Source organism: Gavia stellata, chromosome 18 (assembly GCF_030936135.1).
Source record: "Gavia stellata isolate bGavSte3 chromosome 18, bGavSte3.hap2, whole genome shotgun sequence".
Taxonomy (NCBI): domain Eukaryota; kingdom Metazoa; phylum Chordata; class Aves; order Gaviiformes; family Gaviidae; genus Gavia; species Gavia stellata.
The window spans coordinates 9,685,636-9,698,731 of NC_082611.1; the positions used below are offsets into that span (position 1 = coordinate 9,685,636).

At 35.3% G+C, this 13,096-nt stretch overlaps 1 protein-coding gene across 1 annotated transcript in view; it reads right to left on the reverse strand.

The window, feature by feature from the left end:
- IQCK (IQ motif containing K) overlaps positions 1-13,096 on the reverse strand; it is a 39,012-nt gene that overhangs the window by 17,814 nt on the left and 8,102 nt on the right. Inside the window, exons 5-6 of the mRNA XM_059826599.1 lie at positions 9,652-9,704; positions 9,455-9,532 (exon numbers count right to left, since the gene is read on the reverse strand). Coding sequence (XP_059682582.1) covers positions 9,455-9,532; positions 9,652-9,704 — 131 coding nt within the window. The remainder of the gene's footprint in view (positions 1-9,454; positions 9,533-9,651; positions 9,705-13,096) is intronic.

Below are 13,096 nucleotides of genomic sequence, written 5' to 3' on the forward strand. Positions count from 1 at the left end.
AAAAAAAAAAAATCTTTTGTAAACAGATAGCTGTCTGTAAATGTAAAAAACATAGAGTAATTTGAAAGCATGTTTGGCGATTCTGTTGCTGTCTGTAAATGTAAAATACTTTCTTCCTTAGCAGTATATTTTATAAAAATGAGGAAGGTGTTCAGGAGCTTGAAAGATACAACTTCTTATTGCTCCAAAGATAAAATGTGCAAAGAATATCTCCTTTAAAAATATATTCTGTGTTATGTACGCTACAGTCATTTCTTCTTTAAAACAATAATATACAAATGGCACATCAAGCACAGTAATGTTTCTTATTCTTCTACATGGATTTCAAATTCCTACTATTATGGTAGTGTTTGAGGTGGCGGTGGGAGGGGGAGCAAGAGAAGTAGGCGTGTCATTTGTAAAGCAGAGGAGGTTTTAGTGTGCATGCAACAATGAACAGACCTATGACATAAATGTTTCTAACAATTATTAAATACACAGAATGTAAATATATTTTAGCACATTAATTTACATTATAATTTCACTTAAAATTAAAATGTACTGAAAAAAGTAATGATTATCATATCTGCATAAGCATGGATCCATGTTTAGAAATGTCTAAAAAGTTCTTAAAATGCTGAAATTTTACTTCTGATAGCATATACACATTGTTTAGTGATAAAAGAAAGTAATACATATGTGAAGTCAACAATTTTCAGCCAAAACATAGAGTAATTTGAAAGCATGTTTGGCGATTCTGTTGCTGTCAATTTTAATGGGAAACACTCTAAACTATAATTACAATTCAGCCATCACTAACAAAACCTCAAATCACTGTATCAAATCTTGCTTCCCAAAAGCTGTTTTCCATGGAAGTTGATTTATTGCTCACACACAATGATCAGAAAGCATCCATTTGAAAGGAGAAGACAAAATTCTTTTATACAGTTTCTTTTACAATAAATGTAATTTAAAGCTAATGAACTATAGGGCAATAATGTTGCAACTCATGAAAATACCTGTTATAAACAGTAGACTTGGCACAGTGTTAGAATGGCTGCTAAGAGCCACTCTCCCTGCACGGGAAACAGATTGAACACAGCTTTGACTTGGAAGACCACAACATTATGTATTTGGATGCAGCAATCATCTACAGACACATGCAGGAACATTGTTTATAGTATTTGTACTATAAAGACACATATACTGCAAAGACCATCAATTAACAAGCTATTTCTGCAGTCTTACTTTTTCTGGCTAAAACATTACTTTTGCCATTTCTTTTGGAAATTTATTTTACAGTACATTACAGCTCAAGCTAGGAGTCTTGACAGCTTACATTTTCCCATCACTTAATTTCATTCATATTAGAATCTGCCCTAGTAAGTTTCCTATGCTCTCTGATATCTTTCTCTTAGGGCTTGTCTTCACTGAAGGAGCATTTCAACTTAGAGCACAATCTTAACTATTATCTAATGCTACACTGACTACACCGTTTTAGTCTGTGTACTCAGATAAATGGGTCTCATCATCATGTCAGCTGGGTTTTGGCCTCCATTGATTTTAATGTGAAAGAAAACCTTGTCTGTTTGGAAGAGTAGAAATAAGACAAAAATCAAAAGAAGTTTCTCCATTAAGCTAAACAGTTTTAGCTCTGTGAACATTAATTAGCATTTCTACGGCTCAAGGGAAATCCTAAGTGCTGGACAAGCAAGGCTTCCTGAGCTAACGGCTTTCTATAATCAGACTTAAAAATATGAAGTTGGACTGTACTGGTTTGGCTGATAGGCTTTCATCCTCTGTTCTATTTTTGATCTTTTTGAAAACCAAAACTTAGAGTGGGAAAATCACAGAAAGACCTACATATTTTACAGCAGTTTTATCAAAGACATTGAACTTTCTCTAAGAATGAGTACATCTCCAAAGAATAAATTGAGATTTCTCCTAGCCTGCAAGGCCAACTTTAGCATTCATTTGCTTTTATTTTCAAATTATAAAAATGTCTAGTTTATAATCCACCGCTAAATTTGAGAAATCAATATAAAAATCAAGCAAGAACAGGACTTAATTTTTGGTACAACAGTCACTGGCAAATATCAATCATTTCAACAGGGCAGCTTTAAAGAAGAGAAGTCATGCCAGGTCTAGTTTTGTCTGAGAGAACATACGCAATTGGCTTCGGGTCAAATAAAAATAGAATCTGAGCAGAGGCAATCACCCCTCAGCAGTGAACTAGGAAAAGAGGGAATATGTCATCTGTGGCAGAAGACAGCTGTATACATCCAAGAAGATTAAAACTGACAGTAAAATGTACACTAACTATATCCTGCATATTTAGTCTTTGATTATGCACAGTCTTAAAAGCCCACACATTAAACACATTGATATCTATTTTGATATATATATCAGATATATTATTTAACATAAAATGCACCTGTAAAACAGCATCAGTAAAATGGTTTTCTTAAGTATTGTATTTTACCAAATCTGAATAAAGCAGACACTGACCAGAGGAAAGTTAAATTCCAGAAACATTTCTTGCTTTCTGAGCACATTTGTACAGATCCCAATTATGTGAGATACTTACTAATTATATTACATTATGCAGGTGGAATTTGGCACCCAGAAAATATAAAACAGACTTGCATTAAATAAATGTATGAGGTATTGAAAATGTTCTTATTGAAGACATGTATCTCATTTCCTCAGGGACAGAAGCTGAGTTTCTCAATGAACTCTCAAGAAGGGGGGAAAAAAAGGCCCTCCATTATCTTGTCACCAAAACAGACAAGCTAACCTATGGGGGTTCATAGTCACACTGATGGACACTGTATACAGTCAGTATTTTTACACAATGATGTCCAAAAACCCCAGCTGTCATTAAGTTCCCAATCTATCCTACAAACAGGTCTGATTCCTTCCTTGAAAAGGAAATAAAGAAAAAAATTAAGCAAGGAAAATTTTCACTATGTCTAATTCAGGATTTTGTAATTGCTCTTTTTATTCAAATCTGTTCCCTAACAGTAACAGACAACAACCAAATTTAACCACCAGCCTTACAGCTAGCTACCTGCAGGACCACTGTGCTAGCTACAGAGAGCATCAGTGCCTGGGGCGGATGGTGTGGAATACCCAGGTGCGGTCAATGAATGATCAGGGTTTCTCTCTGGTTTTAGAATGCTCATCTCTAGAAATATTGAAGCAACCCTAATAACAAGAATCAGGCCTTCTGGAGGCCTGTAAGTTTCAATATGACAGCCACTACCATATTAAACAGCTACAACCACTTCACCTTTAATTTGACTGTGATGGTTATTGTTCTTGAATATTTATATCATGTATGAACACAGGCAATGACAGAGTCACTGCAAAATTCATAATCTAAAAGACAAAAGAACAGAGCGAAGAATAGGGATAAATATAAGACATGCAAGTAAATGACCATGGTGATCTGTGTAACTCTTAAAAAAAGGATTCTGAGAAAGTCTTTGCTTTGGGAAGTACTCCAAAAATCCAGATGCTGGTCTGAACAATAAAAAAAAAAATGTTCTGGAAATTTTTCAAAGTAGTTTTCTTTTATATTTTCAGTATTTCTTATTCCTACTCAGAGAATCTAGAAATACTACAGCAGCACCTGCCTTCATTAAGTCCTTCTTCTTACATGCCTATCCAGAGTTGCAAAAGTGTGCAACAATGAAAAAGTATTGTTTTGATGCAAAATAAATGTCCCAAATATCTCTGCTTATAGATACTATTAAGATCATTTACCCAAAAAGCAGGAAAAAGATTGTTCATAAACAATCAGACACTGAAGTACTGATTTATCTGACCTGGTATTTAAAAACAATTAGATATATTAATCACATATTACACTATCCCTGTATGAGCCTCACAGGTTTACAGAGAAATATTCCCACAGACACTTGACAAAAATACCCTTGAACATTTTCACAGGTCAAACTGAGTGTGAACTGAGACCTCTCTTTGTAACATCATAAGTATTAACACAACTATTTAACAGTCAGAAAGAAATTACTAACTACTGGTTTTCTTTTGCAGTAACCTAAATGCACTAGAATAAGAGAAAAGTATTTGGACAAAAAAATCCTTACAATATATAAGAAAACTTTTTTTTGCATTATGTGGAGGGTACATTTTTGAAGGATTGTGAATGTGGGAATAACCAGATTTAATCTTCTGAAGAAAGGAAGTGCAAATGAGCAGACATTTTGAAGTGTGACTCCTGCTAACTGTCTGAACTCTTCTTCTCTACCACCTTCTCCAAAGAAAAGCTCCTTGATACTCTCAATAGCTAAATGAAAAATAAAAAAAAAAAAATTTATTTTGACCCCTTTTGCCCCCCTCCATTCTCTGCATCTTCCACTGCTTTGCTGGTCTTTTGAATGCACTTTTGTACTTTGAATATCCTCAAATATAAAGGCTATAGGTTGGGAAAAAACCAAAACATTTCACTTTCAAATTTCCTGTTTCATTTCTGTCTCAGCCACAATTCTAAAAAAAAAAAACCAAACAACCCACACACCAAAAATGGATGAAAAGTATTACAGTATAATAAAACCATAAAAATACACTCGGAACTATCAAACTATATGCATACAACTGTTAACACATACAAGCTATTTATATACTTATGTACCTATTTATAATGAAGAAAAGACATGGTAAAAAGAAAAGAGCATGGAACTAACATGACAAAGTTGGTTAAGTGGGAAGGCAGAGTCATATAACGGACAGGAGAATGAGGCAGAACAGGTGAATGGTAACAAGAATGTGACAGGAATTAGAGAAGGCACAGCAAGAAGCCTTAGTAGCAAGAACATGCCGAAACAATAGCAGAGCAAGAATCTTTTGTCTTAAGTTCTGTCTGAAAATTATAGCGGCTTTCTTGCCTCTTAATATGCTCTCTACTTGGGGAGGACTTACCCATTTTAATGACAAAACTCAGTCCTCCTGTGCTTGCATACTTGCTACGTATTTTGCAAGTCACAATGTGTTGCCTCAGTTTTCTCTTTTGCAGGAGCTATATCTATGCAGTCTGTAAGAATGTTTGTGGACCTGGACTGAAGGAAACCAAACACAGACCTATTCCAAAGCCCACTCATATCAACAGGGAAACTTCCATCTATGTTTGTGTACTTTAGATCAGACCTCATATCCTGTAAACATGAAAAACTGACAGCAGCAAAAATAATCTCCACTTAGTGCTCCGACAGCAACATTAGGAAGACGTCACAAACCACTAATACATTTTCAATTTTCTCATTGCCATTTTGACAATCTTTACATAAATTAAGGCAAGTTTCAGCACTGCATCAGGATTTGTAGCCATAAAACCTCAACCTCATAAGACACCATTAGATAACATAAATATTTTATACAGAAACTTTGTGCCATTTTCCAACACACAGTTGTAGGTTTTTAAGTCAAAAATTTCTCCTTCGTTAACTGGAATTCTGCCACATTATTGGAATGGCAATTCTTTACTTGGATCCACACAGAATAATATTGATACAGACATAATTGTTGGACTTTTATGTTATTACAATTAAACGTGATGCTCATCATAACCCGCCCCCCCAAAAAGAAAAAAATTAAAGCTCAAATTATTAAAGGAAATAAAAGAAAAAACATAATGCAAATCAAATATACTCTAAACATGACTGGTTTAGAGACAAACCAGTGAAATATAGCAGTGTGCAGAAAGCAAAGCCTGTAGAAACTGGGCACATTATGGAAAGAAAGAAATCAGTCACCCGTGCAAAATTACCCCTATTGGCCATCTGAGAACTGACAATGAAGTCAACTGTAAAGGCAGCTGAGACCAGCAGACTTCACCTAGTTAAAATATTGGGGGGGAGGGAGAAAAAAAAAAATCAATGTGTATATATGCATATACAGATATTTGGCAAAAAGCCACTACTTCAGGTTGAGTAATCATTTATAGACATATATACATATTTATCTTAGCTGTCCACTTCATTAAAGCCATGATAAATTTATTTTCTCTGTATCAGCACATTTGTTTTGGTACACACAGATAGATTAAACCAGGAAATGTGTCCTTCTGGACTGAGTATCAAGTAAATACCTCTATATAGAAAATGAGAAAATGCAAATAAATAAATTCTTGTGAATGAATGCTTATTTATGAAATACACCTTCAGTTCCTGTAACCCCTGTAAAATATGCATACAAAGACTGATCTTCAACAGCCAGGAAAATACTTATGCTTATTCTTAACTTAGATCCATATACCATTGGATGCCTTCATTGAATCTAAGGGTTGAAGGTGAATTTGAACGATATTGTCATATTATTAAATCCATGTGACAGTAGACTTTTATGATATCAGTATTTTTCAGAGCAGTGGAACTATTTTTTATTGTTTTCTTCATATTTCTTTCATTAATATGCTAAAGAAGGTCGGGTAATGATACTCCCATGATACTCAGAATAAAGACTCAGCCTATCTGTGCCAGTAAAGTAAAATTTAAGGGGGATCAGGACATAAACACAGATCACTCTCTTTCCCTGTCCCTGATTCAGTATATAGAGCTTGGTTATTTGCGATTGAGCTTCACTGCTGTTCAACCAGAAACACCACTGGAAAATGCTGACAAAAGGCAACTGTGTTGCTCATTAGTGTACTTATAGGAGTACAAAACATTCAAGGCTCTAATTCTATTTACTTTACTTGACTGTATCAGCAGTCTTGAATGTAGGAATGGGAACATCAGTAAGTATCTCAGTAAGTTTCCAAAAACTTTTGTTAGTTTCTTGTTAAAACTCCAGTTTCCTGTCCTCTGAAAGGTTGTGTTCTCCTGGATGTGAAATGTAGATTACCAGTCAGTCTTGAGGCTGCTCCTTCTATTGCTTTTGAAATCTGCTTCAGGAATCAAGGTTTCCCAAGGGATATAATACTTTGCCAGTGCTACTGGAAATATACAGAACCCAGTGGAAGACAAGGTAACTATACTGAGGCTTTTATTTACTGATGTCATAGTAATTACTAGATATATTAAAGCTGGAAACAAATTCAAATTTTACAAGCTCCTTCACCTACAGTAACAGCTTTTGAAGGTACAATGTTTGCATTTAAAATTCTGGAAACCGATGCAGTAATTGGGACTCCTTATAAAGGAAAAGTAGGCTGCAAGATCTCATTTAGAAACACATCATACAGAGAGCGAGGCTCATAAGACTGTGGCTTTGACTATTCTTAAAAAAAATTGAGCTTCAAAGAAAAAACTGGAGGACAGCCAAAAAAGTCGTACTGAGGTATGGAATATATTAAAAAAAGCTGGATCTTTGATAGAATAAAAATTCATCCCTCTGGGTTTTCTTTGTTTTGGTTTGGTTTTTTAAGCATGAAGACTGCTTTGCACTGATAAACCCTATTTTAACACAGTATAGAAATGTATTCCTATTCAACAGACTTTTCAGAATGCTTTCCAAATTTGGACAAGTAACTGAAAAAGCAACACGAGGGTTTACCCCTTAAATCTGCAGCAACACTTTTTACTTCTTTTTCTTTATTATACCATCTAAACAGTTTGGATAAGGATGTTTCCCATCAGAATTTGACCAGTACATTTTAGCATATTGTCTCTGACGTATTCATAAATCCTGTTAAAAAATGAAAACTCCTTTACAAATAAAAATGGAAATGACAATAAAAAGCATAGAATCAATTACATTTTAAATGTGATATTTGGAAGGATATAATAATAAACTATTTATGACATATCCAGAAGGACATAATAATAAATTCTCTCATTTTTATTCTTATTTTATATTGCGATCTTTCACTTTGCTCTAATAATGTTTACTTCATAAGCAATATCTGTTAAGAAATCTGTAATTTTAAGATAAGTTCACAAAAAGTTGTTTTTTAATAATAATTTTAATAATAGTTACTTTTTAAAGGCCTACTTGTTTAGAGGATTTAAGATCAAGTGTTTATCAATTTAAGTAGGACTTTGACACTTCAGTATCCTGTGGAGCTGTCACTACGTTATTTAGGAGCATAAGTACTAACATAAGCTATGAGTCATTCGGGCTGTGATTCCACAGTGTATTTCTCTTGTTGGCAAAGCTGACTTAAGCAGTTCCTGCCACCATCTCTATATCTTAGCAGCTCATTTGTTCTTTCACATTGCCCTGAGCCCTTCATTTTAATCCTTCATTTGTTCCAATACAAAGGTTTGTCAGGCTCCCAGCTGAACCAGATTGGAGAAATTATCTGTATTTTAAGTAGCTATACAAACCCTCCTCACACATTTTGGCAGGGAGATTTCTAACTCAGAGTAGGTAACTGATCAGAATAACCAAGCATCCTACCAAACAGGCAGGGTGATATTGGGCTGCCTACAAGCAGGTTGGGGTGAGGAACAGGAGAGAGCAAGGAACCATTTAGGTCAGCTTTACTTCCAAGGGAAAAATTTGTAAAACTGGGATCTTAGATACACTTTCTCTTAGGTACAAATATCCACCCTCACAATTCAGTGGTATTAGAACTGCCTTATTAACTGATGGCTCTTCAGTATGCTTAAGAAATGACTATGACAACCTCACTGCAGCTCATAATCAGTTTCCAAACTACAAAATTCACTGCCTTAAACAGGAATCTTGTTGGCAAGACCTTGCAATCTACAGTGTTGGAAGTGTCGCACCAGTGGAAGGTTTGAACAACAGTGGCTGGACAGTATGATACAGTGGCCTGTACCTGAAGGTATCAGAGTTGAGATGAAATGGGTCACTCTCCAAAGATGTCCCTCTCTTACTGTAGAGACTTCCTACACAACTTTGACCACGTGACTACCTCTAAGACAAAGTTAACTGTTCATGCCACAATCACCAGCTTGTCTCCAAAGACCTATGAACGTCAAGGAGCCTTCCTCTTGCTGGATCAGTGACTCAAGGTTCAAAACCACTGCGTAGTTTGGTTCTACAGGAATAATGAGGAATACGTGATTGAAGCTGCCAAAACAAGTGTTCATTTCTCGGATGCAAAGTCATAAATGTCTGCAGAAATGCATCCTGATGTTAAGGATTATTACAGGTATTTTTAAAACAGCTGCTTACAGCTAGAAGAAGAATTTCTAGACTATATATCCTCAAAGATTTCCATAGTAGGAAGCTGCATTGAAAACACTGCTTTGCTCCTTAGTACAAAGATATTCATAATACTACCAGACTATTCGAATGCCCTGCACTCTACAATTAAAATGTTTAGGAATTCTAAACTAATTTATCTGTGAACAATTCTGGTACAAAATACCTTGTAACTAATACACTACCAAGTTAGAAAGCATCACATAGTTCTTTGTTGCACTCAGTAAAGGGCATTTAGAGGGCACAATTGTAATGCATTGACGCTCTATTACTTTTCTGGAATAGCAGGGGAAAAAGAATAAAAGGAGAAAAGGTTACTCTGAGTACTGCAATAACTTACTGGTCCTTTAGCCAGTTGTTAACAAAAGGAATGGAAAGGAATTCTGTGAATGACTCATCTTTCCTCTTTGGGTTCTTGCTGATAACAAAAAAAAAAGAAAACAAGTCATATTAATCTAAATTTCAGCTGTTCTATTTGCAAATTAATGCCTTTGAATCATTGACCATAATTAATAGTAAAAGCCACGATTAACTTACTTGTATAACCACTCAGTTAGGAAGTCACAGGCAATAAATTTGGTCCGTTTTCTCTAAAGATAGAAGATAGTTTCAAATTATTTATTATCTTTGGATTGGTCACATGTTTTTACTACTGGAGAGGAACAGAACCTAAATTGACTGCTTTTATTAAATAAAATACACAGCACATTACTCTGTCTACTTTAATATTGCTACTGCCAACAGTCAGTGGCTCAGCCAAAATTTTAGAAATTTTGTGGAATGCTTTCAAGTCAAGTCAAAAAATGAGTGAGAAAATTCTACATATACTATCTTGGTATTTGCTGCAGTATAGCTATAACAAATATCTCTGAATGGTGTTCTTTCTAAGTGGCAATCTCGTTGAAAAGAAATTAACAGAACTCATATATGAAAATATGTTGTAAATTACTTGCCATTTTGTTCAAAGTTCTATTATCATACTTAAAATACTTCATTGCTTCCAAGGCACAGAAGGAACATTGGTGGTCCTGCATGGAACCAGCTTGAAGGCATTGTGAATGCTTAAGACACACACAGAGCAAAGTATTGTATGGCTGCTCAGACAAAATCGTCTGTTGGGTAGTCCGGAAAGGAAGGCAGAAACAAGGCATATGTATATCCACAACCACAGATACCATGGACATTACAGAGAATCACGTAAAAAGTTCAAAATCTGAAGCTTCAGAGCAAAACGTTTGTGCCCTTTGCTCCCAGCTCTAAGACTTTTTCCCCACCAAAGAGAATTTTGCAAAATGCTTTGCAGCAAGTTATCCTTAGTGACTCATGCAGCCAGCACCTCTTTAGCTGGACAGCACTGTATGCTGTAAAATACATTCTGAGTTCAAAATTCAAAGCATGAGTTTTGATCAATACAGAATTGATTAGGGCCTTCCATTTCTTAGAGGTTTCCTCGCCACATTCCATCTTTACAGATGGACTGTGTAAATCAGTACAGGTGCTTACTCTGCTTATCACAAACCAGAGTAACCATGATGTGGAGAATATAATATAGACTTCTGGTGGGAATAACAGAAGAGCTTGACTAGTATCTTTTGAACCCCTCTTACATGAGATGTGTTATGGATGTACACAAGCCAGAGAGTGAACGCTAAAAGACATTAAGCACCTGCAGAAGAGAGACACTGAGTGCTTTATCAAAATAGCAGCCATTTGGCTAAGAGAAAGCCTAGCTCCCATCCAGAAGGTAATACTTACCCTGTCAAATGGGCGATTCAACTGCAATTATTACTTTTTCAGAAAACAATTCGCACTGGTCAAATACATTTGTGAAACTGCTAAATGTCACGAAAGAGGCTGGAGTCTTGATTAAAACATAAGAAATGAAGGTAATACTACCACTTGCTAAGAAAAATACAATAAATGTGTAATTGGAAATTTAATGCATAATGAATGACTTTATTCCATGCATTATCTTCACCATTTGTGTTTCTCCCTGTGCTACAAGAATATGATGCAAAAAGGACTGGGGGATGTGAACAGAGAGACAGAAAAAAAGTGTTCTATGTGGCATAATTCTTTCAGTTTGGGGTATTAGCACGTGGCATAATTTGGGTGTTCAGTATATTACTTCAGCTACAGGTGAAGTGGAAGAGGAAAATTATGTGAGGTGCTGACTGCACAGTGAAGAATACAGAGTAGTCAGGTAGCTAGGGGATGACAAATGTGAAGTTTAGAGCTAGACTGCATGGCATTCCCAGATGATACCCAGGAAAGCTTTTACTTTTCTAAGTGAATCTTATCCCTGGTAGACATACAGTCTGACTCCCACAGAAAAGAAAGAGAACTTCTTTAAAAAAAAAAAAAGCAGAAAAACAGAAAAACAGAACATTGCAAAACAATTATCAGTCCTGAACCGCATATGCCTTTATGATCTGTTTCATGACAACAAAAGCTTTGGGGTTAGTGTAGCACTCCATTAGAGTGCTTGGCTGCAAAGAAACACATCTCCTTAAAGCATTTTCACACTTGTCATGCTACTACCAGATACTGTTCTGAGAAGCCAAACATCTAAGCTTTAAGAGACCAACACCTTCATTGGAGAGCTTTCTACAGGTCATTTTAGATGTTAAGTGGACAAATTTTGACTTGAACAGAATCTGAAAACAAACAGCAGAGTCTGATTGTCTTTGTACATCTATTCTCAAGCACAGTATGAAACTGGGTCTCATAACTTAGTGAATTGCTTCAGAGAATAAATTCTATACTTTGACAACAAAATTAAATTTAACTTAGCAGTTGTAATTTAATCTGTTTTAAGTAAGTTGCTTTTCCTTTCAACGGGAAAAAACAATCAGAACAGGGTTGTCAAAACAGTCATCGCCAAAGGAATCAAATTCATCTTGCTTGATCCTTGTTAGATCCAGTGAACTTATCAGGGAGGAATTCAGTCAAGCTGAATATTTTTTTATTTTATTATTTTTTTGCCAGGGAACAGTTCACTTTGCTAGTGAATTAAATCATTAGTTGCACAATGGTCAACATTTATAGAAGGGCAAAAATTACATATATTGACCTGTCTTTGACACATTCCTCCTATGCTACATGAATCAGGATAAACACAGGAAGTATCTGCACAATGTGCATTGTTAACTTGCAGATGTGTTTATAAACTATTTATACTCAGAATTAATTTTCCATTTTTCAGTTTAAACATGATATGCTTGGTAACAATCATGCAAAAATACTGGTGATCAGGAGATGGCAAAGTCATTAGGAAACCTTCCATTCACTTTCCCTGATCTGTTATACTTTTAAAAATAATATATTCCATTACAGAGTCTGATACAACATCCTCTTTCTGTGATTGCTAACCACAAAGAAAAATCAGAGTTATGCTAATAAAAACATTTAAACATTGTTCAGTTTTAATGCTGAAAAATGAATGCATTAGTCAGTTCTCATGAGAGAAAAGATTTAAGAAAGTCTTCCACCTGGAGACATTTGACAGCAGACAGGATAAAGCACAGGAGAACTTATGGTAGGAGAAAAAAAAATCAGCAAGGGAAATACACTGGGCAACCTAATAGGTTTCTTTCATCTCTAATTTAAAAATGAAGCTTCTGCAGACTGTTCTCATATTTATGTCAGTTTGAAGTCTGCAAATATATCTAGCAGCTGGTGGTTTTTCTAGGTTTTTGCTTTTCAGATTTTTCATACACACTACATAATGCAAGACAGCCTATTCTAAATGAAATGTTTAAGTTGTTATGTTTCTATATCACCTTCCAAATAAGATCTTGTGGATTTCCTTCCTCCACAGATGATTACTTTCAGCATAACTGTCTCCCTTTCCTGACATTCCCATCTGATTCCACAATTCTTCCTTTCCAGACACAGATACGTCTTTTCTGATCTCTTCCTTGAATTCCTCTGTTGGTCCTATCATCTGCTCTCCCTTGCCACAATTTCAATTGCTAAACAA